Below are 27,800 nucleotides of genomic sequence, written 5' to 3'. Positions count from 1 at the left end.
GGAGATTCAAATAAGTGCTCTCGGGCACTCAACTTCATGGACTATCTCTTTCGCCAGTGGCCCCAGATGTCACAGTCGACCTGGAGCCAAGTTTGACCTTAGCAAGAAGATCTATCATACGAGCACACAAGCTGATGGGAAAGTTGGAAGGTGAGTGAGAAGAGGAAGGAAAGAGAGGAAGCCTGGGTGACTCAGCATGCTGCGAGCGAGTATAAAATCCCTCTCTCCCTCCACCTCTCTCGGACTTCTCTTCTCTCTTTCTTCTTCTTCTTCTTCTTCAGGCCCAACGACAAGGTAAACATGTTACCCGCACCTCCTCCCCGAACCCTCCTCTCCGACAGGTTTCCCCCCGCGTTGCTGCTCTCGAGTGCAAGGTTCTTTGCTGACCATGTGTTCCAGTTTTTTTTTTCTTCTTATTTTTTTTTTCTTTTCAAAAACACGTGTCTCGCGAGTATCCCCCTCTTCCATTTTCGTGACCCTGCGGGCTGACATGATACTAGTCTTCCTCTGCCATCCTCTCAAAGTATGTACTCATCTCGTCCTGCACGACATGCTGATACCATGAAGTACAGATGGAGAATCAAATCGTAAAAGATATGCTCGAAATCATCCGGCTTGAGGAGCTCCGTGGTCACCGTGCTGCAAGAGCACGTGAGGTCGCTGCCCGTACGCACCGCAGTATGTCTCTGATTCACTGCTCTCTATCACTGCTCTCCATCGCCGCTCTTCATCACTGCTTCCCATCGCCGCTCTCTATCACTGCTCTTGAAATTCACCGCTGTCATTAAATTTCCATGCTGACATTAAACCAGGCGGAATCTCTAAGGGCTGGGAGGCATACCTGAAAAGGTATGCCAAGCAGGAGGCCAGTAAGTCTTTCATACTTCAACACAGTGACATCAGCCCAAGAGACTGACATAACAACAGAGGCCGCTGTCACTCCTACTATTACTGCAGTGGCTGGCCTCTATAGCCCTAATACCTCTAGCAATACTATAGGGGTTCTTCCCTTAAGCCCTTTAACTACTTCCTAGTCTAGTATAGCTAGACGCCTAGCTACTATAGCTATATATCTTATACTATAGCTACTATAGTTATATATTTTATACTATAGCTACTATAGTTATATATTTTATACTATAGCTACTATAGCTACTATAGTTAATTACTTTATACTATAGCTATTATAGCCCTAGAGCCTAGATTTAAAACTAGGATTAATAATACTACTAAAATTAAGAGATATATATTAAGAAGACCTAATAGTAAAATCTTAGCTTAATAAAGAGGGATATAAGGACTGATATTCTGCATAGGTGGCATATAGGAGCTGGGCATTTAGTGAGGCAGTATGATAAAGTGGGCGCCGACCTTTAGAGCGGGAGCCTTAGATCTGACTCCCTGCAGGAGGGCAAAAATTTAAGCCAGACCTGCTTCGGTCACGGTCCATGAACCATCTCATGTATCGGCAGAGGTGGGGGTACTCTGCGAGCTTCATCACTTCCACCCACCTCAACCAGTGTGGGTAAAGCAGCAGACACTCGGCCATACTCCCAGGCGTCTGAAGTCGTTCTCGTTTTGGCCTCCACCACCCAGACAGACGTCTCCTGGGCTGACTTGGCTGACACCTTAATGTCTGCCCATGCCATAAGTGCCAACAGCAGCAAGTCCATGGTTAACATGTCTTCTGGGAAGTGGGAGGCGAACTTTGTCAGGATGTCAAGTAGCTGAGGTGGGAACCTTAGAGTGCGTATGTATGTAGGGGACTCGGTACTGAAAGCCGGGGACGCTCTCCGCGGGTGTTATGGGGGGACGCCTCGTGTCCGTCATCCCAGACATTTTCATTGTATGGGTCTGCTAGCTGGGGGTAGGTGATGAGATCACAGATTGTCGTGGGATCACCCTGCGAGATGGTTCTCTTTGTAGGTCCATCCATGTCGAACTGTGAGTGCTTTTAAAGGTCTCGACCTCTCGGAAGGACCTTCACAATCACCCAATCTTTCTTGTGTATGGTTTGTCTTTCAAGGTCGGGTGCCTCGCAGATCATTTCCTTTGCTTCTTCTGACACCACCGTGGAGATGGACTCATCATTCCCAGGGAATGTGATCCTTATCTTCCCGTTAGCCAGCTCAGTGACGGTGATTCCTTTCCAGCGAAGAGTACCCTCTCGGCCTCGGCCGGACGGAGTTCTTCAGACATCTCGTCCAGACGGTCCCACGACCGACAGATCGTGAGGTCTGATCCTTCTTCAAAGTAGATGATGCTGTCCGGTGCTAAGAGCGAGACTAGGAGCGACTTTCTCGATGGTTTCGACAATCAGAGTGTGATAGGGCTAGGGAAATGAGTATGCCAGCAAGTGAGAGGGATGAGTGTTATGTCAGGCGAAGCTGGGTCTCAGTACTCCCGGACCTCGTTCGCCCCCACGATTGTTCCGACGGAGGTTGAGCCACTTTTCTCCCGGTTCCGCGGCACCAGCCACACAACTTTACTAAACCGCTAGTATGAGTCAACCATCGAGATTAGGTTCTGAGATATGTCAGCACCATAACACTTTGGATATATCACCACCAGTTTATCCATTGGCTGTTTCATAGTCGACTACCGGAGAGCTGATTGACGGGGGCTCACGAGACGTCGACGATGCCTGCACAACAAGTCGAGTCGGAACGCACGCCGCTCCTGGGATCCGGATCTGCGTATGGATCTTCAGATGGTCGCGGGAATGGATTCAAAACTGGCGGCGGCAGCGAGTTGACAGGAGCGGCAGCAGCAGCAGCGGCCATTCTCGAGCGGCATCGGCGCACCGAGAGCGAGGTTGAAAACCAGAGGCTGCTAGCGGGCGACGTCAACAGCAACGGCGATGACCAGCAGGAGGAGGAGACGACGGTGCTGGCCGAGGAAGTGTCCTTCTCCCGGCTGTGCCTCATCATGGGTATCACCTATTTTGGGGTCTTCCTAGGCGCCATCGACTCTTCCATCATCGCCACGCTGTCGGCGCCCATCTCGAGCGACTTCCAGTCCCTCAGCCTGCTCTCCTGGCTCGCCACCGCCTACCTCGTCTCTAACGCCGCCTGTCAGCCAATTTCAGGCCGCCTGACCGACATATTCGGGCGCGGGCCCGGCCTCGTCTTCAGCAACGTCTTCTTCGCCGCCGGCAACCTCATCTGCGGCCTGGCGCAGAGCTCCAGCGTCATGATCCTGGGCCGCGTCGTCGCGGGCATCGGCGGCGGCGGCCTGATGAGCATTTCGACCTTTCTGGGATCTGACCTGATCCCCCTGCGCAGCCGAGGCGTGGTGCAGGGCATTGGCAACATCTGCTACGGCTCTGGCGCAATGCTGGGCGGAGTTTTTGGAGGCTTGATGAACGACCATTCGAAGTTCGGCTGGAGAATGGCCTTTCTCGTCCAGTTTCCTCCGGCGATAGTTTCTGCCGTGGCCGTAGGTATCCTCGTCAGGGTGCCGCCCAAGCAGTCGGACAAGTCGTACCTTGCGCGCATCGACTTTGGCGGCGTCTTCCTGACGGTGTCCTTCCTTATCCTTCTGCTGCTGGGAGTCAATTCCGGAGGAAATATCGTCCCTTGGACCCATCCCCTACCGCTCACGACGATCCCGCTCTCCCTTGTCGCGTTTGCCGGCTTCCTTTGGTGGGAAAGCAGAGCGACGCAGCCAATCATTCCCGTCCGGCTCCTCCTGGACCGCACCCTATTGTCCGCCTGCATGTGTAACTTTCTGTCGACCATGGTAGTCATGGCGAGCGTTTTCTATGTTCCGCTGTATCTTCAAGTCCGCGGCGACTCGCCAACAGTTTCGGGGCTCAAAATTCTGCCCTCTCCTATCGGTATCTCAATCTGCTCCGTCGGGGCCGGGTACATCATGAAGAAGACCGGCCGATATATTGGCCTGGGCATTGGCAGTCTGCTCATGATTATCTCTGGAATCCTCATCTACGCTACACAGAATGAGAGCACTCCCGCTGAAGCGACGATGGTTGCAGTCTTCCTGCTCGGAGGAGGATATGGTTCGATGTTAACAACGACGCTGCTAGCAGCAATCGCGGCCGTTGATCACAGTAAGCAGGCAGTCATCACCTCAGCAACCTGTAAGTTTCCTCGCCTCATCGCAACGGGATGTTATACTAACGCTGACACCGTCAGACCTTGCTCGGAGTCTGGGCGGTACGATTGGCATCACAGTCAGTTCAGCCGTCTACCAGAACGTGCTCAACGACCGCTTGTGGAAGCGCTTCGGCGACGAGCCACACGCAGCGGAAATCATCCAAAAGATTCGCGATGACCTCAATTTTCTCAAGCACCTGCCGCCGGGATGGCATGACGGGGTGCTGAGCTCGTTCATGGATGCCTTCAGAGGCGTCTGGTTCCTCATGCTCGCGCTGGCCATTGGGGCTCTGATTTGTGTTTCGCTGATGAGGCAGCATACGTTGCACGAGACTCTTTCTAGACGGTGAAGATGACTGGCGTATAATCTGTTTGCTATAATTTCTTCTATAGCTCCCTGTTTCTTTGTCTAGGTACCTGAGCACTTTTAATTTGGAGTAACCACTCCTGTATTGCATTTTGGATAGATTTGTACCTACCTACCTAGTCCACGACGGCTACCTTTAGTAGAGGTATCTTAAGAAGAGAGAGTTATACGTGTAATCATTCAGCCATGGAAAAGACTTCAGATGCTGACAGCAGACGCTCACCAGCGGCAGGAGCCGTGAAGCATAACAAAGATAAGGTTCTCTAGGGTCAACACTGCATTACTCTCATACTGGGCTGAGCAGTCTTCTCTCCGGAGAACCGCTAATATGGCGAGCAGAAGGGGTGCGATCCGGGGGGCCTTCCGGCAGCTCGATGATGCCCCCGATGGTGAAGTCCAGCATGCAGGAATGGATGGTTGAGAGCAGCGTCACCGCAGGTAACATGGAAATGCCTCGAAGCCAATGTCGAAGCGGGCGAGGTAGTCAACTGCAACTCCGTCGTCGCGTTCTAGTACGTAGTATTGGCTGATGAAGCTGTTTTTTCCCATGTGAAGCTGGTGGGCAAGATGGATCATGGGGCAATGACGTAGGGACTGTTCGCATTCCTACCTTAGTGTTGTCGATACGAGCCCTCCTCAGTGCGAAAAAGTCAAAGTACTGTCACTTCAAGGTCACCTAACAATGCAGGGCCCAGTGCGTTAATGCCGAGACCAGGCCCAAGCGAGTTCCGCTCAGCTTCAGCCTCAGTCTCAGCGGGCTCCCTTTTGTCTCTGGTGATGCAACAGAATACAGGTTTCGGTAACGAACCACAAGAGAAACACACCAATATTAATCCGGGCATTGGAAACCAGAACCAACAAGCATTCATTGGATATCGATTCCAGTACAGTAATAAACCATCAAACGGCGTGGCGCAGCCTCCAAGCATCACCCACACCCCCAGAGTAAGCCCGCGGCTGTGGCTGTGTGGCTCAGGCTCAATCCGATCTCCAGCCCAGGCAAACCAAAGCCCAGCTAGAGGTCAATCATGTCAATAGCCTGGCCTGCCGCAACGCGTGGCTCCATGAGAGCTGACCCGACCCTCCCCCGCCATCCTTTTTCCTTGCTTGAAACCGCTGCGTTTCTTCGTTCTTCTTCCACTCAAACAGCGTTACTTCTCTCAACAAAGTGCCTGGACAGAGTCGTTTGTTTGTCTCTTGCTCCCTCGCGCTTCTTCCGCTCCGACCGAATCTTGTTGCCGTTACCGACGCCAAAGCGCAAACAAAGGTCCCTGTCCCTGATCCGGTACATACGATCAGCTTACCTACCGGACCTCTGGTAGCCGCTGACCATAAACGGAGGCCAGCCGCCATCCCGCTCAGCCTCAGTCCTGCTAGCTTCCAGCCAGCCCAGGCTTTCCCACCTTTTGCTGCTGATCTCCCGGTGCGGCGGCCACAGAAAAGCAGCGACCTTTTCTCTCTGCTGCGCAAACCACCAGTTTTGACTATCCACGTTTCCTCCGATCGTTGCGCCTTGCTCGAGACATCGTGCGAGCCTTGTCTCTCGTCCTTGAACAACCAGCCCCTCTGCCGACCGCTGCGACGTCGGCACCATGGCGCTCTTCGAAATCGACCCCCAGATTCTGCCGAATCTGAAGCTGGGCCTTCACTCGTTCCAGATCGTCCTGGGCTTCTTGGTGTTTTGCTTGGAGATTGCAGTCTTCCGCGGCGAGACTTCTCGCATCGTGGGCCTGAACGGATGGACTTTCGCAGTGGTAAGTGTCTGCGCAGCGCAGAGGGCCAGACAGCTCCTCGAAAGAGAACACGAGTCGGGCGCTAACGTTCTATCCCTTTCCCTCAGTGCTTCCTCTCCATCCCGGGCTGGATCTACCTCATCATGACTCCTCGGTTTGAGCGCACTCGCAGATTTGCCAACCCATATGTGATGCTGGCTGTCGATGGCCTCTACATCATCATCTGGCTCTCTGCCTTTTCTACCCAGGCGGCCTACAACAGCTCTGGCCAGTGCGGCGGCAGCTGTGGCATCAGCAAGGCCGTCGTTGCCGCCGGTGTATTTGCGACGTACGTATTCCTTCCACGATATGAGGACAAAGCCCCCCGAATATGTTTGAATATTATGGACTCACTCATGTGTCCACCACAGTCTCCTCTGGATAGGAACCGCTTTTCTCAGTGCCTACACCTTGCAGTACTACAACTTCCACGGCAGTCTCCCTGGCTACGACAGCCGCAAGATTGGCGGTAGCGACAACATCGACCCCGACAAGGCTGCCTTTTCCATGGCTCCCCACGACGACGAGGCCTACGAGCGAGTCAACATGGACGACCACGATGCCCCCGGTTACGACGATAACAACACCAGCATGAACAGCCGCTACGGCGACAACCGTCCTTACAACGCCGATGACTTTGACGACCCTAACCGCTACGGCGCTCTCCCCCCTCGCAGCAACAGCAACCCCCTGTTCGACAGCGAGACGGAGTACCACGGAAGTACTCTCGGCACCGACTTTGCCAAGCACAAGACGCCTTCGCCTGGACCGTACAGCGGCAACCACTCAGACACTTATGCCGATGGCCCAGTCCTGTTTCCCTCTGCTGACTATGATCGGATAGAGCACTAAAGGAGAGAACCGGGATGAAAGAAACTCATGACAGGCACAATGCTATAAAAGGAAGATGTATGACGACGGTAGCGGGCACTATCAATGAAACTTTGGACAGATGAACCCAACTATATAAACCTGGGGAGGATCTCTCTAGTGGGCCTGGATGCTTTTGTTTGCTTGGGGTAGAAGTATGTCTACGGCGTTGGACGGCATCCCGTTTATTTTTTTTTTTCCTTTCCTTATTTACTCTTGTTTGGAGGCATCTACAACATGACGAAAGGTTGATGAGATACCAGGGTGTATATAGAAAGGCCGGAATTCACACACGAATCGTAACTTGTAGTCCTTGATTGTTCTCCTACTACATCAGGCACATGTGAGAGGCGGTTACGGTAATTATCCGATGAATGAATGACCACCTTGATCTTGATATTCAAACGACCCCAACGCCGTATTTATAATGCACCCATCTTGGCCTTTGCAGCGCATGTACATGTGTTTAGAAACAACAACAATTAGTAAAATCGAGAAAGTCCACCACCCAACGCTCTACTCCTTTTGCGCCTTCAACTTCTTCAGCCTCTTCGCGATATCGGCCGCCGTCTGCTGCATAGGGTTGAGCTTCATGTCCCTCGCCATGGCCCTCGTATCGTCCCCATACTTGGCCACCAGCGACTCCAACCACTCCGTCTCGCGCTCGCTCAGGTACCGAACCTTGGGCGGCGCCGGGTTCTTGGCCTCTTCGATGAGCGACTTGACCACCTCCGTCGTGCCGACGCCGTCATCGTTGATGCCGCCCCATTCCTCGCCGTCGTCGCCGTCATCCTCCTGCTCGGACGAGGAGTCGAGCTCGTTGAGCGGGTCATTCAGCGGGTTCGCCTTGCGGCCGAGGACGCGGACGATGTTGCCGGCCGCGTCGCGCTCGACCTTGGCTTCGGAGAGAATGGCCTTTTCGGCTGTCGCGATGGCGAAGGGGTCTGGTTTTGACGTCGTTGTCGCGAGGGGCGCTGAGGAGGAGGATGATGATTGTTCTGAGGAGAGCTTCTTTTCGGTGCCGCCGGTGGGGGTCTTGAGGCGTGCGAGGAGGCCTAGTCGGCGGTAGTTTTGTGCCAGCGTCTCGTTCTTGTCCCTGTATAATAATAAGGAATTGACAGTTAGTTGGGCTGTAGTTTGGGAAGATTTTCGGCGGACAAGTGCGGCGTACCAATTCTTCGCAATGACAGAGTTGCCGCGCGGGTTGAGGATCTTCTTGGTCCTGTTTGACTGGCGGACGGCGGGGCGGCCGGAGCGGCGCTTCTTCTTTTGTAGTTCGCGGCCCATTGTGTAGACTGATTGAAACTGTAGGGGTGCGAGTTGAGGGGAAAGAAAGGCGAGAAAGAGTGGAATTGCAGATGCTGCTTTTGCGCTCGGCTTGGTGATGGGGAGGTTTTGGATAATAATGGTACAAGGCCGCCCAAAATTTCTGATAGCGTGCTTATCGATAAGAATGGATGGGAGTGGGCGCTTGTCCTTTTCCACTGCGGGCGAAGTGGGTTCACGGTACTACTAGGTAGGTAGTTGGGTCCATATGCCCCCAGACACTGAGCTTTGACTTCTTGCTGAGCATGCGATTGTTCTCGACTTGCAATTTGCTTCATGAGTCGTAGTACAGATAGTGCTTCTCTCTCCTTTGAAGTAGATATATGATTAGGTATATCACTATTTTTTGTCATGATGGTCGGCTCTTGCCTGAATCCGGCAACAGTTCAGCCACTTACAGTTCCCACAAGTAGAACGCTTAAGCCCAAAGTATGCGTGTAGGAAATTGCTAGTACATCGAGACATAGAAGGGAATCTTGTGCCTCTTGAAACATCTTCGCACTACAGACGTCCAAAAGTCATGCTATCCAAGTCCTTTCTCGCATTTCTGAGCTGCAGCTTGTGTCCTCATCTGACGGACCGGCACTGGAAGTTGGAAATGGCTTACGTCATTTATCCAAGTGACTTCAATGAATCCCCACCAACATCAGTTCCCATGGAGTACCTTATCTCAACATTCGACCTGCACTGCTTGATGCTACTCCTCCATCTATGCGAACACACGCTTCTCACTGATCATGGAGGCGAAGAAGAATATTGTCATCGTCGGTATGTGCCTTTTTTGCCCTATCGCCCTACCACTCAGCCCGAAAAAACTCCCGCCTACAACTTGGACGTCACGGCTCGAGTCGTGACGCTTCACGGTCAATTCATGTCACGACTCGGGCATGGGCTCGCTTGGCTTGCTACACTATATCTGACTTCAAGTCCCAGGAGGCGGCATTATTGGCAGCACAACCGCCTACTACCTGACACGCCATCCCAAGTTCAATCCGGCTCTGCACACCATCACCCTCTTAGAGGCCGCCCCGTCGGTAGCTCAGGGTGCTTCTGGCAAGGCGGGCGGCCTTCTTGGCCTCTGGGCCTATCCTGCGTCTCTCGTTCCTTTGTCGTTTAGACTCCATGCAGAGCTTGCCGCTGAGCATGGCGGGGCCAATCGTTGGGGTTACCGTAAAGTAAAGTGCGGCAGCATTGAGGCGGTAGTTACGAAACAGAAACTCAGGAACCTCCAGAAGCCTGTGGACGAGGATGGCAAAGCGTGGGAGAAGCTTCCCAAGCAAGACGAGGCGGCCAAGGAGCTGCTTCAGGATGAAGAGCTCCCCGCAGACCTGGACTGGATTGACAGGGAGGTGGTGAGGGGATGGGCAGAGATGGGGTCACCTGGAGCTTCCGACACTGCGCAGGTACATCCATACCACTTCACGACGTCGATTGCAGAGTTGGCTCAGCAGGGTGGTGCCATCTTCAAGACGAATGCAAAGGTGACGAGACTCATCACCTCGAAAGCTGGCGTCGAGGGAGTCGAGTACTTGGACCGGACAACGAACGAAACCTGCAAAATCACCGACGTAACCGACATTATAGTTGCGGCGGGGCCCTGGACCGGGAGAGTGCTCCCACGATCCAAAGTTGAAGGCCTGAGAGCGCACAGTGTCGTCTACGAAGTCGACGTCACTCCGTACGCAGTGTTCACCGATATCGAACTGCCATCCGACTTTGTCCCCGAGCACCGAGCAAAGATGGGGCAGAAGAGATTCCACAAGGGCAGAGTCGATCCGGAGATTTACGCTCGACCCTTTGGTGAGGCATATGCCTGTGGTAGGTCAAGTGTTTTCCCCGCCCGAAAAGGAGGATGGTGACACTGAATGTTTGCTGCAGGAGAGCCCGATAGCGTCGTACCGCTCCCAGAGACGGCTGACCAGGTCCAAGTCGAGGAGGCTTACTGCGACGACATCATTTCCTACTTTGCAACCGTGAGCCCCGTGCTGGCTGCCGCACCTGTCAAGGCGAAACAAGCGTGCTACCTGCCACGGCATATTCGGTTCGGACAAGAGAGCGGCCCGCTCATAGGGCCAACGACAACGCCCGGCTTGTGGGTTGCTGCTGGTCACACGTGCTGGGGGATTCAGAATGGTCCGGGAACAGGCAAGCTAATGTCCGAGTACATCTTTGATGGCGAGGCCAAGAGTGCCAATGTGTCGAATCTTGACCCGCGAAAGTTCAAGGTATGATATAGCGGCCATGCCTCTCATACATGACAATGGTACCGCACTTGCAGAAGCCGTGTTTATTCCAGTTAGGCAGCATCTACGCAAAAGCATCGAGGAAGCGACCAGTTGTTGTTTTTTTCCACTGTCAGGTCCAGGGCAAATAGGTATAGGTATATTGAATAGCGGATGCCGCCTTGTTCCAGGAGGGTATCGCAGGCATACAAGAATTGAGAGCAACCACAGACCATGAGCCTGGACGTCATTTTGTGCTTGGCGCCATTATCCACAAGTGTCAACCCTCAAAGCTGAAGGCCATATTCACCATGACATGCAATGTCAAATCTGATAAAGCATCTACTAATCCATCCTTTGATATCCACCAGCACGTTGCGGAAGAAAGGCTGCCCCACGCGGACCGCCCTGCGGACCGGGCCACCTGCTCCGGCCATGGAGGGGTATCACCGCATCACCGTCAACAACGCGCTGGCAAAATCAGAATTCTATCATCTGCATATCTCTATCTCGCGGAACTCGTCTGCCGGATCTTCAGGGGAAGTTACGATGCATGGGAAGTCGCGGATCTTGTCTGGGGAGAATGAGATGCGGGCTGTCGACGATGATGGGATCACCGGATTAGCCCGAACCGCCCATCGCTGTACGAGTATACGGCCGTGAGAGGGGCCAAACACCCACTGATTTGCAGATGGGCCTCTTCAGCGTCGAGCTCGGAGCTCAAGCCTCATTAAATAATTGGTAAGTCGTGCCCATCATTCACATCGCTATCATTCGCATCAACATTGTTGGTTCATGGTCGTATTCTCATCTCGATGTGGAAGTAAGCTAATACCTTCCAGGGCATAATGACGACTTGGCACACTCCATCATCACGATGTTGGATCGTGGCATCAAAGGATTGAGGAGTCGATATTGAGATACGATTCGGCGTTTACGCCTCTCTGGCCCGCTGGCCGCGAGAAGAAGCTCCAGAGGGACTCCGTCACCTTGCGTCTGCTGCGCGATGAGGACTGGATACGATCCCTACACGACGGGACCATGCCCGGAATGCCTGGAATGGCTCATGCTCGATACTACCTCGAGACAACGACACTATGACTTGCATGATCCATCGCGAGCAGGCTTCAGAAGACGACATTTCCATTCTAAGGGGACAGTCGACGTGATACCGTCAAGATCTGCATTCCTGTGTGCAGCTCGAGGGCTGCGCCACAGACGACATCGAGCATTGCCATCTCGAGCTCATCATGCAGGCGGGATTTCATCACCATTCGCGAGCGACCCGCGACTTGGTTTGTTTGTCAGCAGCTCAGCCAGATGGCCTGCCGACTCGGCCGCAACCGGGGCGCAGAGGATCCGACCCCTTTGAAGGGCTTGCAGCTCGACAGAGGGCCGGAAGGTGGCCGACGGACAGATAGACGCCGCTGCCGCCGGCTCACCAGTCGAAGCCGGATGCTGACGAATTAGAATCGAGGACGGAGGCGAGCTGGGGATGGCAGAGTGAAAGAAGAAGAAAAGGAGGAGTGATGTGCATGGAACCCTACTGTGCACTACCGCTTGGAGATGATGCTCGGAGTTCCATCACCACCACCGAGTGCTGCAGAGCGTTTAGTGATCGATCAAACGGCTGGGCAAGACGCTCTCCCGCCTCACAGGTATCGGGTACCGGCATCTGGCGCCCAGGGTACAGCGCGTGCTGCGTCAGCCGCTGACTCATGGCGCGCACTAGCAGCGGCACACACCGCAAACAGGCTGCAAGCAGGCTGCCACCACGGCTCAGACAGGCTGCCACGCCCGCCCAAGCCCCATCGACTCAGCACCCCAGCGCCCGCCCTCCCGCAGGTCGCTCTGCTGGCAACTGCGAGTACCCGCGACCTCTCCCGCTACCGTGGCCTCGCAGTTGAGCGAACGTGAACGCGCCCAGCAAACTTTATGCAGGCACGCTAGGCGTTCGTTACCTTGTGTACCCCGCTCAACATTTATTCAGCACCAGCACCAGCAGCAACCAGCATCCAGCAGTACCGCCAGCAGCGCCCTCTCTGGCAGCATCAGCATCTGATCGCACCCGCCAGCATCCAATCTTCTGCATCCTCTGCCACTGCCACTGCCACTGCAACTGCCCTGCATCGCGCCCCAGCTGCCAGGTGATGGCTGCATGTCCTCGCCGCTCGACTCCGAAGCATGCGGTAGCACAATGTCCGAACCAGCAGCTGATGCGTTCGCCTGGGACCGGTCCGATGCCCGCTCGCGGCAGCCGCCGATAGTCAACACCATCCGCCGCATCCGCCAGGCATGCACGAACTGTCGGTGCGCAGAAACCTCAGATCATCATCATTGCTTGTGTCGCTGCTCCGTGATCCAGGTCGGGAAGAGACGCTGCCCGTTCGCACGAGTGCGGCCTCGGGGGGGCCTTTCAAGGGCCCCAGGCTGCGCTGAGTGGCGGTGTATTGGTTTTCTGGCCTGGAGACGGGGCTGACGGCCGGGCTGTGAATATTTTTGCATCGTCAACTGACTTTTTGCGTGTGCGAAACGCAAATGCTCCAGGCATCGCAAAACCAGGTGTTCTGGCGAGCGCCCTCGCTGCATGAACTGCCGCCGAGTCGATCGCGTCTGTCACTACGAGCCCTACTCCGCCACGAACCCCCCGAGCTCGACCTCTAGCGCTGGGAATGGCGCAAAGGGCAGATCTCCGCCTGCCACGGGCTCGACGTCGACGCTTTTCCCCCGCGCCGGCGTCGTTGATGTGAGAACCCAAGTGTTGCGAATCTCCAGCTGTGTAAAAGACGCGCGTGCTGACCATCGATGTAGCCTGAACTGCTCAACAGGATCAACACCATTGAATCGCAACTTGCCCAGCTGCACAGCCAGGGCTTATTGGGCTTCCTGTGCGTTTTCCTCCTCACATCGGACAGTTCAAACTCACGATGCACGATGCACTCCTTTCATTATCAGCGTCTGCTAATACTGCTCACAGAAATGGCGAAAACCGTGGCGCATCGGGGGCTTTCCCTGATCTGACGGCAGCATCCCGCACTTACCAAGACCTCTCACCGGATTTCACAGAGCCATCGCCCCCTCAGCATCAGTTCCCGCCCTCACTCCCTGAAACAACAGAACCCGTCTCCGACATCTCGAATGCAATGTGCGTTCTTCCTCAGGCCAGGTTTTTCATGCTGATGTTCTGCAATAGCTCGCTGACACGGAAGCAGGAGATTCAACACTACCCCGCCTCCCCCTGTCATGGCTCACCTCATCGACACCTATTTTCTCCACGTCCATAATCAGCCGTACTCTTACTTCCACGAGCAGAGCTTTCGAGAGAGACTCAACTATGGCCTTGTGCCAAAGTGTCTGCTCTTCGCCATTCTAGCATCCGCCCTCAAGTTCTCAGACTCTGAATATTTCCGTGGGTCGCGTCGCGAGGCTACCGAGGCATATGCTAGAGAGGCTTGGCTGGCTCTCCTCAATGACCACCTCACAGTCGAAAACAACCCCAGCTTACCGGTTGCACAGGCTAGTAACATTCTCGGGGTGGTGGATTTCACGTGTAAGTCGCAGCTTTTGTCAAGAGGCCAAGGTAATCAAATCGGTAACTGAACATCTGTATAGGTGGTCGTACAAGCTCGGGATGGCTCAAGATTGGACTTGCTGTCCGCATTGCGCAAGACTTGCAGCTTATGAGGGAGCCGTCCAGCACCTTGTCGCCGATTGAGCAGGAGGAGCATCGGCGAGCCTTTTGGTCCATCTATCTGCTGGACAAGCTGGTCTCGGTCGGTCAGAGCCGCCCGCCCGCCATTTCCGAAGAAGACATACACGTACAGCTGCCCACCGACGAGGACACGTTCAGAAGGGGCCTCTGGAAGAAGACGCCGACACTACACCAGCTCATCAACTGGAAGTCGGAGACTGAAACGGTCAACAGCACCTTTACTCAAACGATTCTCGCTGCGACGGCTCTCGGACGCTGCGTTCGCTATGTCCTGCACGGGCGCGAGATTGACGAGATGCCACCGTGGGATCCCAGGTCCGACTTCACCCTGCTCAACACCTTTCTGCTGCTCATCGACCACCACCTCCAAATCGAGACCACCACGATACCCCAAATCGTAGAGCAGCATCGCAAGCCGGACGGGACCCTCGACTTTCAATCGCTTGAACACGTGGTGTTTGCGCGCATCGTCTTCCACACCACCCACTGCCTCCTGAACCACCCATTTCTTCTTCGGATGAGGCTTAAGAAGGGTAACTGCAAGGTGCCGCCGAAATTTCTGACCCGCTCATTCGAAGTCAGTTGTACGCACGCTCGCTCGATATCGTGCGTCGTGGAGGACGCCATCGCGTCTGGCTGCCACGTGCAGTCGTCGTTTTATGCATATGCCTCCATCCTGGCCGGCGGCATTCTGTCTTTGGCGATCCACATTGACCAAGAAAAGGGACAAGTCACGGATCCGGAGCTACTTAACCACTACCAGAAGTCGATACAGATTCTGGAACGGGTGGGGAGGAGATGGGACCATGCTTCGAAAATGGTGAGTCCTGTTTATCCAGTGCGTGTTTTCGGCTCGTATTGACATCCCACCTGCTATTTCAGCACCTTCAATTAATGCTCTTCGATGCCAACTATCACTCTCTCGCGGCCCTTTTGGACTCGACAACTCCCGACGTCGATCCCAAGCTGGAGTCTGCCTTGTGGCTGATGGTCGACTACGTGGCCATGTCTGCGCATAACGACTCGGCAATAACGCCGCCGCCCCTATCGACGGATACGTTCATGGGCCCGCTCGATACGCAGATGGGGATGGAGAATAACGATGCATTCGGGGGCATGGCGCCGCCCAATGCGAACCCTGACCCAAACGTTGGCTTTCTCGGGAATAGCGTACCCCTATGAGGTCTATGAGGTCTTTGATGTCGGTTCGCTTTCTTTGTTGCCTGTTACATGATACACGGTGGAACGACGTATATCTTGCCATTCAGGAGTCCAGCAGTGATGACTTATGTACACGATGGATGTCGGACAAAACGGCACTTGGATATATGACACGATTTGAGAGCAGTCATTATGTAAAAAACTTAATCTACGAGCGCGTCTACCAATTTACACCATGGAAAGCCCCCCCTCTAGCTGACGACATGCTTGTTGACAAACATGGACTGGACGTTGCAGAAGCTCTTGAGGCCGTTGATGCCCCATTCGGCGCCGATGCCGCTCTCCTTGTGCCCGCCAAAGGGCACGATGGGCGAGATCTCAAAGTGTGTGTTGATCCAGACGGTGCCGGCCTCGAGCTCGCGGCCGATGCGGGCGGCCTTGTCGATGTCGTTGGACCAGACGGAGGCGCCGAGGCCCATGGAGGTGTTGTTTGCGCGGGCGATGACGTCTTCTTCCGAGGACCACGAGAGGAGAGGGACGATGGGGCCTGAAGAGAACAGAAAGAGATTAGTATGCTATACCTTGATGATGCTCATGGGTGAAGTTGATGGTGGCAGTGAGCATTTCGTTCTCAATCTTACTTACCAAAAGGCTCCTCAACAACGATCCTCGAGTCCTCCGGCGGCCGATCAATCACCGTCGGCGCAATATAGTAGCCCTTCTCAGGCGCGGCCTCAATCTTGCCCCCCACGGCGACCTTCCACCCTTGCCTCTCGATGTCGTCGAAGAAGGTCTTTACGCGGTCGTACTGCATGGCGTTCTGCAGGGGCCCGTGGGTGACGCCCGGCTGGGCGCCGTCGCCGAGGGCGTAAGCGCGGACGTGCCTGACCATTGCGTCGCGGAACTGGTCGTATATGGCGTCGTGGACGTAGATGCGCTTGAGGTTGAGGCAGACTTGGCCCGAGTTGAGAAAGGCGTAGAGGGCGACTTTTTCGGCGACCTTGTCGACGTCGACGTCTGGGAGGATGATGGCTGGGTCGTTGCCGCCGCTGTCCACAAATGAGTTCTTGTTAGACGCTTGATGTGTTGACTAGAAAGAAGGGAGAGAGAGAAGGGGGTGGGCGGGGGACGTAAGAGAGGGCATACAGCTCGAGAGTGACTCTCTTTAGGGTCTTGGAGGCGCTCTGCATGACGAGCTTTCCCGTTGCCGTGGAGCCGGTGAAGCTAATCTTGTTGATGCCGGGATGGCTCGTGAGCCAGGGGCCGAGGTTGTCGTCTCCGCTGAGAGACTGGACGACGCCTGGAGGGAAGAATTGCTGCGCTAGCTCGACGACCTTGAGGCCGCAGTAGGGAGTGAAGGGCCTAATAACACACATGTCCGAATTAGTATTGAGCTCACGTAACCTCACCGCTACATTTTTTTTTTCCTTCTGTCTTTTGATGATCTCCCAAGATATGTATAACAATAGGTACAACTGGGACTGGAAAGGGGAGAAAGAGAGAGAGAGAGAGAGAAGAGAGAGAGAAACTCACGAAGGCTTGACAATGATGACGTTGCCCGTGAGCAGGGCCGGCGCAATCTTGCCCGTGGCCAGCAGCAGCGGGAAGTTCCAGGGGACGATGGCGGCGACGACGCCCAGGGGCGTGTACCGGGTGGTGACGGTGTGCTTGTCGTTGTCCTCGATGACGTCCTCGGGCAGCTTGATGTTGGACATGCCCCTGATCCATTCGATGGCGGCGTCTGTCTCGCCATCTGCTTGGGGGATCTAGAACACACACACACAAAATAACATGAAACACCAGGTCAGCTTCCTCAACTAGCTCTGAGAGATAGAGAGAGAGAGAGAGAGAGAGAAGGTCTCATATATAACAACGACAACAACAAAAGAAAAAGATGGAATGTTTTCTAAACGTACAGGCTTTCCCTGTTCCGAGATCAACAAGTCACGAAACTCGGTGCGCTGCGCATCAATGGCATCCGCAAACGCCAGGACCGCGGCCCGGCGCTCCTCGTAGGGCACTCGGGACCACTTCTTGAAGGCGGCCTTTGCGGCGTCGACGGCGCGGTCGAGGTCCGCCTGCGTGGCCACGGGGACGTCGGGCTTGGGCTCGAGGGAGGCTGGGTTGATGCCGTGGCGGACGTGTTCCGTGGGAGCGCTTTTGCCGTTGATGATCTGGACGTAGTTGCTCCCCAGGTCGATCGGTTGGCTGTTTGTGGTGGTTGGGGGAGGGGAGGTTGCGGAGGGGGCCATTGTGGATGGATGGATGTGTGTATGTGTGTGTGTGTGTGTGTGTTTTGTGAGTTGTGTAGGATTTGGAAGCCTGCTACTGGGTAGGTATGTGTTTCTCAACGACGAGAGTATATGGACGGAGAAGAAGAAGAAGAAGAAGAAGAAGAAGAAGAAGAAGAGGAAAAGGAGGAAAAGGTTGGAAGAGGGGGGGATGTTATCTAGTTGGGAGTAACTGTCTTTCTGCCCAAAGACGTTATCAACGAGGTCATTTCATGCAATGCCAGCTTGGCTCTTTCTTTTTCTCCCCCCTTACATATCGCCCACTTCGTACATCGTGTCACAGAAACAGAGGATTCAGCCCCAACAAAGGCCCCCTCCCCTCCCTGCAGACATTCAGAGGGCTAGATGCGGTCCGTAGGACAAACAAATGCCAGCCACTGGTGCTTGGGACGGCGGTTTTCGTCTGTCTAGGCACATCACATGAGGCGTTAGTATAGCACTGGGGATCTTGTGCTCCTCTCTTTGTCCTCGTTGGGGAGCCAAGAGAGAAGACGTGGCTTATTACCAAAGTACATTCACAACAATATGATCGCCCATGTAAGTAGTTAGGTGTAAACGACTGATATCAAGTACCTAGTTACAGATATCTAGCCAATAATGGCGCTGGGTCCCCGGTATAGCCTCATGCAATGCATCAACCGCCCACACCGAATCAAGACTCGCCGCCTCGTCTTTTATTAAGCCTCACTTTGTTTACCACTAGTACTACCCCAGATTCAGGTCCGATTTCACCCTTTCTCCGCCCATAGTATTCCAAGGCATCTTCCATCGGACCGCTGAAGCCCATGAGGATGGACAAGGCGGACCGAGACAGGATCGAGCCAATGGAGGTCGAATCCCAGCGTTCCGGGGCCGCACAGGGACTTGGCATCTCTGTGGGGTAAACGAGCGAATCTATGGGAATCGCGTTCAGTTGACGAACAGGTTGACTAGCGGCAGCGGGAGCTAAGAACTTAAGGCTAATGTATGGAAACTTGGATCCGGGCTTGCCTCGATTTGTGTATTGGAGAGCATAGCTGGGGAGTTGGGGTTGCAGCTGGCATCGCCACATGCCGGATTAGGCAATTTCTTGAGAAACTTCCTCAAGGAGCGGGTGCGAGGGCTTGGAAGAGGATGAACACCCCCGCATGTTGTTGATTATGAGACAATGCGGACCTAAGATGGCGTTGAAGATGGCCTTGGACGGGTTCCTGAGAGTTGTGGCCAGTGGAGGGGAGCTGAAGCATTGGATAGAGGACCCGATGTCTATCAAGGGGGGTTGCGAGAGGTGTAAGTGGGAGTAGGAGACGGTAGAGTGATGTGGCTCACATGAAAACAAAGAAATGGGCAAATATTCATGGTTCAAGGAAAAGACTGAGAGCATCAGCTGCCATGATAGGAACACAACTGCCTCTCTTTTATGCTATTTGCCATCTGCATAATACCCATCCCCAACACCTTGGAACTCCGTGATAATGTCCGTGATAGTAGTCCCCCCTTTAGAAAGCAAAAAACTCATTCACCACATCCAGTCCCTCTCCCGGATACTGCAAGAAGCTGTCCGCCCGATACGGCTCGGCCACATACCAGCACGTCGCCGCCTCCAAGTCCTTTAGCCAGTCCGCGTCAGCCACGAGATAGTCCTCCTCCTCCTTCTCCTCCTTCCCCCCTGTCTCAGCCGCTACCTCTCCGCCGGGGCTACTCCAGCTCATCCCCTTCTCCTCCTTCTCTCTCCTCTCCTGCTGCTGCTGTTGCTCCTCCTCCTCGTGCCACTTGAGCGACTCCCTCGACAAATCAGCGCCCGCGTAAATGTCGTGCATGGACTGCATCAGCCGCCTGCTCTGGCGATAGCTCGGCTCCGTCCCGCAGCCCTGCAGCTGGCCCCTGAGCTCGAGCAGGTGCACGCTCGCGGCGGACACGGCAATGTTGGCCGCCATGCTGGGCAGCAGCCGATCCAGCCCGTGGTCGTAAATGTTCCTCGCGATGTCGCCGATGCGCTTCGCCGAGTGCTGCATGTACGTCTTGCACAACTCCTTCTCCATGGACCACGACGACGACGACGAGTCGCCCGCCCCGTGCTGCTGCTGCTGCTGCTGCTGCTGAAGCAGCGCCACGAAGCGCGAGCGGTACAGGCACAGCACCGCCGCGTAGTAAATCATGTGCAGCACCGCCCGGTCCAGCGAGATGCTCGTGTTGCCGTCCCGGCCAATGTCGCTGCTCGAGATGGGCCGGTACGAGACGCCCTCCGGCAGCCCGTCGCGCCACTCGAGCAGGTCGCGGATGTACGTCGTGAAGAGCTTCTGCTCGCCGCCGTCGTCTGCCCTCGGCCTCGCCCTCGTCGCCCCGGCCTCCTGGGACGACGACGACGGGACAGCAAGGCTGTCGTGGGGCGCCACGTACATGCTGCTCGACAGGAAGCTCATGGACCGGCAGAGCGTCGCCTGCGCCACGCACATCCTCGCCAGCTCGGCGCGCTTCTTGCGGCTCCGGACGTAGACGCAGACGGCCTCGAAGCGCGCGTGGTCGCCGTCGTCGCTGCGGATCTGCTCCGGCTGGAAGTCGGCCTCGTCCAGCATCGCCACCTGGAAGTCGCCGTCCTTGATCCGCGGCGGCCGCTTCATGCCCAGCGACAGCAGCCGGTCGCGGATGAAGCAGCACCACCAGACGCGCCGCCGCAGCCGCTGCTTGCGCCTCGACAGGTTCGGCTTGTTGACGGACGGCTCCAGGTGCAGGCCGGCCGCGAAGGCGTGCGAGACGGCCGCGTCGATCCAGAACCACGTCTTGCCGTGCTCGTCGGAGGCGTCTTGCCAGGAGGTGATGAGGAGGAGCGATTGTGTGAGGACCATCTGGTCCAGCTCGCAGTTGTACTTGTACAAGAGCTGCCGTTTGTAAAAGTCGATTAACAACTGTCTCTTGACCACACGCAATAAAGCAGTCATGACTTTGGGGGAGGGGAAAGGTGATGGGACTTACTCGAACTCGTTTGAGGAACGCCGTGCGAGCCTGCTTCCGCGTCTGATAGCCGGCATTCCGGAGGTGATGCAGCTCTACATGTGCCGTTCCAGCTGCGAGGACCGCCTGCAGCAGCAACAAGCTCACTTGTCCCGCGGAGCCATCAGGTGTCTCTATGGAGTGCAAGAAAGCATCGAGATCCAGCGTCGGCACATACGGATGCACGTATTCGAAGAACGCCCGGAGGAGCGCGTTCTGGAGAGCACTGTCGGGCAGAGTCAGGGCGCCCTCGGCGTGCAGAAACTCCATGTCGTCGGGAGGGAGGCTCGTCAGGGGTCGGACATAGTTGGGCAGGTTAAACGTATCGACCATGTCGGACAATGAGTCTCGAGGCGACTTGTCGGACTCAATGTCTGCTCGTAGAAGCTCCAGGTCTTCCATCGACATGGGCGCGTCCAGGCAGTGAGACTCGATGGCAAACTCTTCGAGCAGGTCGCGAGGGCCATCTTTGGGGGCAGTCTCTCCTGTAACACCCGTCTCACAGGGAGTTGCCGTTGTAACTGGCCTTCTCCTCCGTCTAGTAGTAATGCTCGATATTAGCAGAGCTCTTCACCCTCTTGGCCCTCCTAACCTCTCACCGACCTTCTGGCTCGTCGAGCATGTGTCACACACTGCTGTCCGTTCCACTGGCAGTTCCCACAGGGCGACCGTATCGTGACATCGCATCTGACCTTCCTCGCCCTGCATGCCAGGCAGGCCTTGCTAGCTCTGCGGACAGGCTGCTTCGACGAATGCGGCTCTGGGCTAAGAGAGCTGCTGTCGCTGCTGAACCGTTCCAGGGGATCCATCGGTAGGGCTGCTGCTCTCGAACTACCTACTGGTTGCTGCAATGCGACTCCAGGGGCGTTGGGACTCTCAGCGTTTGTGCCGTCTTCTCGGGTTAAGAAATGGTTTATAGCCGAGGTCTTTTTCCCTCCCCCCAGCTGCTGCTGGGCCTTGAGAGGGGACATACATATACTATATCAATCACCGCTGTTTTCCTCGCGAGCGGTGACCGATGCCGGGTCTCTCAGCTCGTCCTTTTTTCCTCCCGGACTCAACAGCACCGGGCTTCGGTCCGGCGGCTCCACGCCTGGCATCCACAGGGGGGGTACCACAGCGGTCCGGCGGGTTCCCCAGATTCTCCAGGTCAGGGGCTGAACTATAGACTCTAGACTGACGAGAACGCGGGGTACGAGATGGGAACAAATACTAGACATGACCTTGTCTTTCGATTTGTTCAAAGTCCACGACCTTCCCACTTATCTGGGTTCATGAGCCGAACGAAGATCTGGTGATCAGACAATGACGACGGTGCTAGCCTCGGTCCGTTCGACTCGGATCCAAGACAATAAGTGGGTGTAGAGTTCAGCTCTACCCACTAGTATTAGCAACACAATCGATCCCCCTCAGTTTCTCCCACATGAACTGTTCAATACGCGTCCTCATGCCACTCTTTTATCTTTCTTACTCCCTTCCTCCCTGACACCGACGCCAAGGAAGGTTGCTCACGTTGGAATCTCGAAAGCAACAACAAGACGCAGCTGACCCTTGATCCAGCCATTGCTCCAGTCTATATGCCCTTGACGCTCTATTAATCCTTCTTCCTCTCCCACCCATCCTCCCCTTCCCTAAGAAACTCCTTGCCCCCCTTGACCAAATCAGTAACTCCCGGAATGGCATTTTCCATCCAAAACTGCGTCCCATTGGGCCTCGCCAGCGCTTGTCCGACCTTGCCGCCATCCTCGTGAACGAGCCATTTCTCATCCACCGTCCCCAAAAAGACGTCGACTGTGCTGGCGTCATCTGCGGACCGCCAGACCAGCGACGTCCCGCACCGCTTGCAGAACCCTCTATAGCGGCCTGGTGACGATTCGTACTCCTCAAAGGTCTCGTGGCTGTCGAATGCTGGCTGGATCTGCGATGGGAGCACAATGATGAATTGGGCAATGAGGGATGACGTCCACTTGCGACACATGGTGCCTGTGAGAAAGTCGTCCATTAGCAGTGAGCGACGTGTTACATAGGGAGAGACCCATGTCGACATCCCCATCTGCCTAGGTATGTATGCACGCCACACTTACACTGGCAAGTCGATGACTTGGAAAAGAAAAGGGTCAGTTATAGTGAGGCTGTGTGAGAAAAACTACATACAAGAACATACCTGAGGCGGCCATGGTGTCTCAGCAGAGGCAGATATCGAGTAACGAATCGAGCCACAGAGGCATCCTCCCGTGATGGCTTCGGGGAATCCCATCTTGTCAAAGTCGATCATGCGAGAAACAGTCAAAGAAGAGTCATACTAGTACAGGTTATAAACGATCTGCCCTTTGAGCTTGCATTTCATATCTTCTCCCAATCGGGCTCACGGCGTAATGCGGAGCTGGATCTGGCAATCATTCCGAGGTCCCCAATTTTCGGCGCACTCGGACAAAGCCGGCCCAGAGTCCCGGATTCCCGCTTGATGAACGGACCAACTTCCGGACCAAGTCCCGGATGAATCCGTTCAAGAACCTTGGCTTGCGCTGGGCGAAGGATGTTGGCCGGCTTTTACATATCTGGCGATATCTTAGGGGACGTCGATATGAAAAAGTAAGGGTTATCCCGTTGAAGCCAGTGTTCACCGTTACACAGTATACGCTTAATTCTACTCTACCATGCCTCAGTTCACACAAGGGAGTATCCAGAATATTGTACATCGCAACGGTAATTCATAGCTCTGTATAACTGCAATCACACAGTTTCAACTCGGGCAGCCAATCCCGCTCAGTAACCCCTCTGCTCCAGCTCCCCCTCCGTCCACTCCCACAGCCTCTTCTGCATATCATCGTCAACGGCAAACTTGTTCTTGCTATCCAGCTTCCCAACGGGCACATAAAATCCGCCCTGCTTCAGCTTGCTCTTGTCCACAGTGGCGGCCCACAGCTGCGTCAAGGCGCCGTACGACACGTCATGATACACAAGAGGGCCGAAGAAACGCAGCAAGGTTCGCAGGAGGAAGCTGTTGGACGTAGTCGTCGCGTACAGATCCGTCTGAATCATGCCGGGATGGAGAGACACGGAGATGAGTTCCGGGTGACGCTTGGCAAGCTCAGCGGCGAAGAGGATGTTGGCTGCTTTGGAAGCGCCGTACGACGTCCAATGGCCCTGCGACGAGAGCTTCTCGGAGGAAATCATTGTGTCGAAAGACGGCGCGAATGCGTTTCCTAAGGAAGAGGTGGAAATGACTCGAACATCAGTGTTGTACTTGGCGACGGTCTCCTTCAACACGGGAAGCAGTCTCTTTGTGAAGAGAAAGTGGCCGACATGGTTGGTGCCCAGCTGCAGGTCGAATCCGTCGTCCGTCTTGCCCGGCGGCATGTTCATGATGCCGGCATTGAGAAACAACAGGTCGATCCGGTCTGTGCTTCGAGAAATTGTCTCGGCCGCAGAAGCGACAGAGGCCAGATTGCTGAGATTGAGCGACACAAACTCGACATCGGCGGGCTTGGGTAGCTGGGAGTTGATGGAGGCGATGGCGTCTTTGGCCTTGGCCTCGTTTCTGGTGGCGAGGAAGACTTTTTTCGGTGAGTGTTTGCAGAGCTGAAGGATGGTTTCTTTGCCGATGCCCGTGTTTCTGTAATGGTAACTCATGTGAGCTTGGTTGCTAAGTATCGTTGGACAATCGAGAAGTCGACTTGCCCTCCGGTGACCACAATCACTTTGCCTTCTTGCGAAGGGATGTCCGTCTCTGGAGAGAATTGGCTCCAATTGAAAAACATGTTCAATTATGTTCGTGATGGCTTGCAAGTAGACTGGTCCGAGGCTACGTATGGAGTCATAAGCCTTGCATGTAGTTGTTGTTTCCCTGAACGCAGTATGCCTGGTTCAAGCCTCTCTTTGTGAGAAGGAGGCCTGATAGTCTTGTGCGAACCTCAACGTCACCAACAGTCCGGCATGACGATCTTCCGCCATTTACTAGTGCATTTACAATCAAGGCGCAAAACAAGGTACACTAGTTTCATACTCATCGCGTATTGATTCCCTGAGCTGAACAGAATACTATCTGCGGACAATTCATCGTTGTCGGTAAGATGACCTTCTTCTGTAGAGGCGTGTCTGATATACAATCATCGGAGGACTCTCACCCGCCAATAGGGTAGGGTCGGACATAAGCCGTGCTGTCCGTGGTAGAGACCGGAAGCCGGGGCATCAACTATGACGGACAATATAAACTTCCCGATAGATTGCCAAAATTCGGGCTATCTGGATCAGTGATTCAATAGCGGAGCTGCATCATCTTGGGTTGACGAACCCAAGGTCATGCCACTGAAGTACCGCGAGTAAGGGTGCTGCCATTTGCAGTGACAAACTTCCAGGTCTTCGTCAACTCTGGATAGGTGGCTGAACGTTTTGGAAGGCATCGACTGATGCCGTACCGATGATGCCAATTATCCCAGCAGAGGCTTGAACGGCCCGAAAGAGTGGCTTGTGAGGATCTGGCAGTGTCAGCCTTGTTCCTCGATACAACGGGGTTCAAACACACAGCTCAGTCAAGAGTGTTACGGTGCTGACTGTTCCACTTGCATCCAGTGCCGCAGTCATTGTGAGGCTGGTAACATACAGAAAGTTACGGCTATAGACGAGATATCAACGGACAAAGGTAATGTATCATCATGCGAAGAGCCAGTCATCATCTGCCACAAGGGAAACGCCTCCCACGTCTGGGTTCAGCAATGCAACATGAAGTCAGTTATAGACAGCACCTTGAATACCTTGCAGCCCAGCAATAACTGGAAACAACATAACTGCAATACTGCCAGTCTGTGAGGGAATACACGCGCGCTCAACACTTGTTAGTCCATGGGCCTGTACCTCATCAACCTCATGTAAGCACTCAATCGCCGGGCCGCGAATCAGAGAATCCGCCTTCAGGTCTGTCCCGGCTTGGCTTCTGGCCATCCGGAGACTAGGCAGCCGCCTCATCTGGCTGGCCCATGACATCACGCAGGCCAGCTGTCGTCTCTTCGCATTCGCATTCGTCAAAATAATGCCCCTAGAAGCCGAAAACGCACACACATGGACGAGATCAAGCTGCCATCAACAAATCTCTTTGACATTGGTACGATCACTTGCACATGATGGTGCGGGGTCCAGCAGTTTTGCCTCTTTCTTGCTGCGGACAAATTCAGTGCTCCGTTCCGGCCGGTGCGGTGGGTATGGTGTCATGGAGAACCCAAGCAAGAGGGTTCGAGTGTCTCTCCGCAAACCGGAAGAATGGACTGCTTCAGGCCAATCAATCCAGACATTGGTAATACCCTTATCTTGTCCACTAGAACACTTCAGCCTACCTAATTCTCGGAGTCCGGAGGGTCGAGGTAAGTATTTGAGATTCTGCGCAGAGAAACACGCCCGTTGCCACCGTGGGGCTGCCGAGGCCGAGCCAGAATCGATGAGCCGACAGGTCCCGGAAGGCTGAGCTTTACCTAACAATACCTCTCCTAGAGCTCTTATCGTGGACATTCTTGCTGCTTGGTTCACTCGTTCGATTGCACCGCCGGCTTTGTCATCGGACAGACAGCTCGAAAAGTGCAAAATGCCCCGTTGTCCAAATTCCAATTTGCTCGTCGCCCGGACTCTGCCAACGGCGAGACCCCGACTGGCAGCTCCGTGCCGTGCGCCACTACTACTACTAGCAGCAAAACGTCATCAGTGGACCGATTCCAGAGTCGCATATAATATATCCTCTGCCTCGGCCTTTTCGACTTTGCATCATCATCATCACCATCGCACCACCAGCTCGCATCACCTCCAGCATCACCACCAGCACCAGCGCGCAGTTGCTCTTCCGACGCTTAACAGACTCTCCTCGACAATGTCTTCCGCCACCAGCTTTTTCGACTTCAAGGTGCCTGACGGTAAGACTTCCCTTTCCCGTCGCTGAAATCCCACTTCGCCAGCTTTTGCGACAGGATTGCGACAATCCCCGCAGTCTGCGCCAGCCATCATGCCACAACCGCAAACCCCATGCATAAATCATCTTCCTCGTTTGCTAACGAGCGCATCGTACTTCTCATCTTTATAGGCGCCGACAACGAAGTGGACTTGTCCCAGTACAAGGGCAAGGTCGTCCTCGTCGTCAACACCGCGTCCAAGTGCGGCTTCACCTACCAGTACAAGAACCTCGAGTCCGTCTACCAGGCCATCAAGAAGGAGTACCCCGACGACTTTGTCGTCCTCGGCTTCCCCTGCAACCAGTTCGGCTCCCAGGAGCCCGGCAGCAACGAGGAGATTCAGAACTTCTGCTCGCTCGAGCAAAAGGTCACGTTCCCCGTCATGGGCAAGATCAACGTCAACGGCGACGACGCCCACCCGCTCTACAAGTGGCTCAAGAAGGAGAAGCCGGGTCTCCTCGGCTTGGAGAGGGTCAAGTGGAACTTTGAAAAGTTCCTGATCGGTCGCGATGGAAAGGTGATCGGCCGCTGGGCGAGCACGACGGAGCCGGAGAAGATTCAGGACAAGATTATCGAGGCCATTAAGCAGCCCGCGCCCTAGATGTTGGGTGATAGTTTTGCGATGGGAACGGAGATGTGTGAGGGGTAGAATAGATTGTAAATACCTAGTCATCATGCCATGTCTTGACGAAATATACCCCGCTGTCTGCATTTGTCATGCCCTGCCTCAAAAGCACATTTGGAGCCTACCCTAGAAAGAGATGTATTTCTGGAGCCAAGAGAATCACTTCGTCTATCATGCGCATACCAAATCCTAATGCTAATTGTAGCTGTATGTTGCATGTCGCCAAGTCTTGATTGAATAGGTCCATCTCTGCCGTCTCTATACAACTCGTGCATCGGGTACCATAGGTAGGCTACAGTGCTGTATGCATCGCCTCTTCTTCGGGCCTTGTGAACAAGGTACTCGCCTCTCAGCTGAAGCTCGATACCAGTTAAGGTACTCGATAACACACAAATCTCACTTATTTATATCAATTGATTCCCTCCTTATGGGAAGA

General features: G+C 54.6%; 11 protein-coding genes across 11 annotated transcripts; 6 read left to right on the top strand and 5 right to left on the bottom strand.

Moving 5' to 3' along the window:
* Nucleotides 1–300: 300 nt before the first annotated feature.
* TRIREDRAFT_106267 (uncharacterized protein) lies at nt 301–1,203 on the top strand (the record flags this gene model as incomplete). Its single annotated transcript, XM_006964584.1, has 7 exons — nt 301–374; nt 501–523; nt 568–678; nt 813–869; nt 1,115–1,122; nt 1,153–1,160; nt 1,191–1,203. The coding sequence occupies 7 exons, from the start codon at nt 301–303 to the stop codon at nt 1,201–1,203; spliced, it is 294 nt and encodes a 97-aa protein (XP_006964646.1).
* A 1,641-nt stretch (nt 1,204–2,844) lies between these two features.
* TRIREDRAFT_76992 (uncharacterized protein) lies at nt 2,845–4,582 on the top strand. The gene is made up of 2 exons (XM_006964583.1): nt 2,845–4,099; nt 4,155–4,582. The coding sequence occupies exons 1-2, from the start codon at nt 2,929–2,931 to the stop codon at nt 4,463–4,465; spliced, it is 1,482 nt and encodes a 493-aa protein (XP_006964645.1). The 5' UTR covers nt 2,845–2,928; the 3' UTR covers nt 4,466–4,582.
* Nucleotides 4,583–6,074: 1,492 nt separating this feature from the next.
* On the top strand, nt 6,075–7,432 carry TRIREDRAFT_121312 (uncharacterized protein; the record flags this gene model as incomplete). Its single annotated transcript, XM_006964582.1, has 3 exons — nt 6,075–6,236; nt 6,323–6,543; nt 6,626–7,432. 3 exons carry the CDS (start codon nt 6,075–6,077, stop codon nt 7,104–7,106), a joined length of 864 nt encoding a protein of 287 aa, XP_006964644.1. The 3' UTR covers nt 7,107–7,432.
* Nucleotides 7,433–7,640: 208 nt separating this feature from the next.
* On the bottom strand, nt 7,641–8,411 carry TRIREDRAFT_60591 (uncharacterized protein; the record flags this gene model as incomplete). Its single annotated transcript, XM_006964403.1, has 2 exons — nt 7,641–8,220; nt 8,296–8,411. 2 exons carry the CDS (start codon nt 8,409–8,411, stop codon nt 7,641–7,643), a joined length of 696 nt encoding a protein of 231 aa, XP_006964465.1.
* Nucleotides 8,412–9,185: 774 nt separating this feature from the next.
* Nucleotides 9,186–10,681, top strand: TRIREDRAFT_76986 (uncharacterized protein; the record flags this gene model as incomplete). Its single annotated transcript, XM_006964581.1, has 3 exons — nt 9,186–9,218; nt 9,384–10,268; nt 10,329–10,681. 3 exons carry the CDS (start codon nt 9,188–9,190, stop codon nt 10,679–10,681), a joined length of 1,269 nt encoding a protein of 422 aa, XP_006964643.1.
* Nucleotides 10,682–12,869: 2,188 nt separating this feature from the next.
* On the top strand, nt 12,870–15,566 carry TRIREDRAFT_121310 (uncharacterized protein; the record flags this gene model as incomplete). Its single annotated transcript, XM_006964580.1, has 7 exons — nt 12,870–12,982; nt 13,235–13,418; nt 13,484–13,560; nt 13,650–13,817; nt 13,885–14,222; nt 14,285–15,204; nt 15,267–15,566. The coding sequence occupies 7 exons, from the start codon at nt 12,870–12,872 to the stop codon at nt 15,564–15,566; spliced, it is 2,100 nt and encodes a 699-aa protein (XP_006964642.1).
* Nucleotides 15,567–15,737: 171 nt separating this feature from the next.
* Nucleotides 15,738–17,889, bottom strand: TRIREDRAFT_121308 (uncharacterized protein). The gene is made up of 5 exons (XM_006964402.1): nt 17,462–17,889; nt 17,079–17,311; nt 16,692–16,907; nt 16,191–16,594; nt 15,738–16,092 (listed from the first exon to the last, which is right to left on the bottom strand). The coding sequence occupies exons 1-5, from the start codon at nt 17,795–17,797 to the stop codon at nt 15,797–15,799; spliced, it is 1,485 nt and encodes a 494-aa protein (XP_006964464.1). The 5' UTR covers nt 17,798–17,889; the 3' UTR covers nt 15,738–15,796.
* A 1,425-nt stretch (nt 17,890–19,314) lies between these two features.
* On the bottom strand, nt 19,315–21,428 carry TRIREDRAFT_106259 (cutinase transcription factor 1 beta; the record flags this gene model as incomplete). The annotated part of the gene is made up of 3 exons (XM_006964401.1): nt 19,315–20,694; nt 20,789–21,291; nt 21,410–21,428. The coding sequence occupies 3 exons, from the start codon at nt 21,426–21,428 to the stop codon at nt 19,315–19,317; spliced, it is 1,902 nt and encodes a 633-aa protein (XP_006964463.1).
* Nucleotides 21,429–22,400: 972 nt separating this feature from the next.
* On the bottom strand, nt 22,401–22,983 carry TRIREDRAFT_106258 (uncharacterized protein; the record flags this gene model as incomplete). Its single annotated transcript, XM_006964400.1, has 2 exons — nt 22,401–22,789; nt 22,971–22,983. The coding sequence occupies 2 exons, from the start codon at nt 22,981–22,983 to the stop codon at nt 22,401–22,403; spliced, it is 402 nt and encodes a 133-aa protein (XP_006964462.1).
* A 589-nt stretch (nt 22,984–23,572) lies between these two features.
* TRIREDRAFT_59830 (uncharacterized protein) lies at nt 23,573–24,439 on the bottom strand (the record flags this gene model as incomplete). Its single annotated transcript, XM_006964399.1, has 1 exon — nt 23,573–24,439. The coding sequence occupies one exon, from the start codon at nt 24,437–24,439 to the stop codon at nt 23,573–23,575; it is 867 nt and encodes a 288-aa protein (XP_006964461.1).
* A 2,209-nt stretch (nt 24,440–26,648) lies between these two features.
* TRIREDRAFT_47136 (uncharacterized protein) lies at nt 26,649–27,456 on the top strand. The gene is made up of 2 exons (XM_006964363.1): nt 26,649–26,703; nt 26,871–27,456. The coding sequence occupies exons 1-2, from the start codon at nt 26,661–26,663 to the stop codon at nt 27,338–27,340; spliced, it is 513 nt and encodes a 170-aa protein (XP_006964425.1). The 5' UTR covers nt 26,649–26,660; the 3' UTR covers nt 27,341–27,456.
* The last annotated feature ends 344 nt before the right edge of the window (nt 27,457–27,800 follow it).

The sequence above is a fragment of the Trichoderma reesei genome (assembly GCF_000167675.1).
Source record: "Trichoderma reesei QM6a unplaced genomic scaffold TRIREscaffold_7, whole genome shotgun sequence".
Taxonomy (NCBI): domain Eukaryota; kingdom Fungi; phylum Ascomycota; class Sordariomycetes; order Hypocreales; family Hypocreaceae; genus Trichoderma; species Trichoderma reesei.
Note: the sequence above shows the minus strand (reverse complement) of the source record. Positions and strands in the feature narration are given on the sequence as shown.

Coding starts and splice junctions, on each gene's coding strand:
- TRIREDRAFT_121308 (XM_006964402.1), bottom strand. CDS start 17,797: ATGGCCCCCTCCGCAACCTCCCCTCCCCCAACCACCACAAACAGCCAA. Junction 17,312..17,461: donor TCTCGGAACAGGGAAAGCCT/GTACGTTTAGAA, acceptor TGTGTGTTCTAG/ATCCCCCAAGCAGATGGCGA. Junction 16,595..16,691: donor AAGAGAGTCACTCTCGAGCT/GTATGCCCTCTC, acceptor ATTTGTGGACAG/CGGCGGCAACGACCCAGCCA.
- TRIREDRAFT_47136 (XM_006964363.1), top strand. CDS start 26,661: ATGTCTTCCGCCACCAGCTTTTTCGACTTCAAGGTGCCTGACG. Junction 26,704..26,870: donor CGACTTCAAGGTGCCTGACG/GTAAGACTTCCC, acceptor TCATCTTTATAG/GCGCCGACAACGAAGTGGAC.
- TRIREDRAFT_76992 (XM_006964583.1), top strand. CDS start 2,929: ATGGGTATCACCTATTTTGGGGTCTTCCTAGGCGCCATCGACTCTTCC. Junction 4,100..4,154: donor AGTCATCACCTCAGCAACCT/GTAAGTTTCCTC, acceptor TGACACCGTCAG/ACCTTGCTCGGAGTCTGGGC.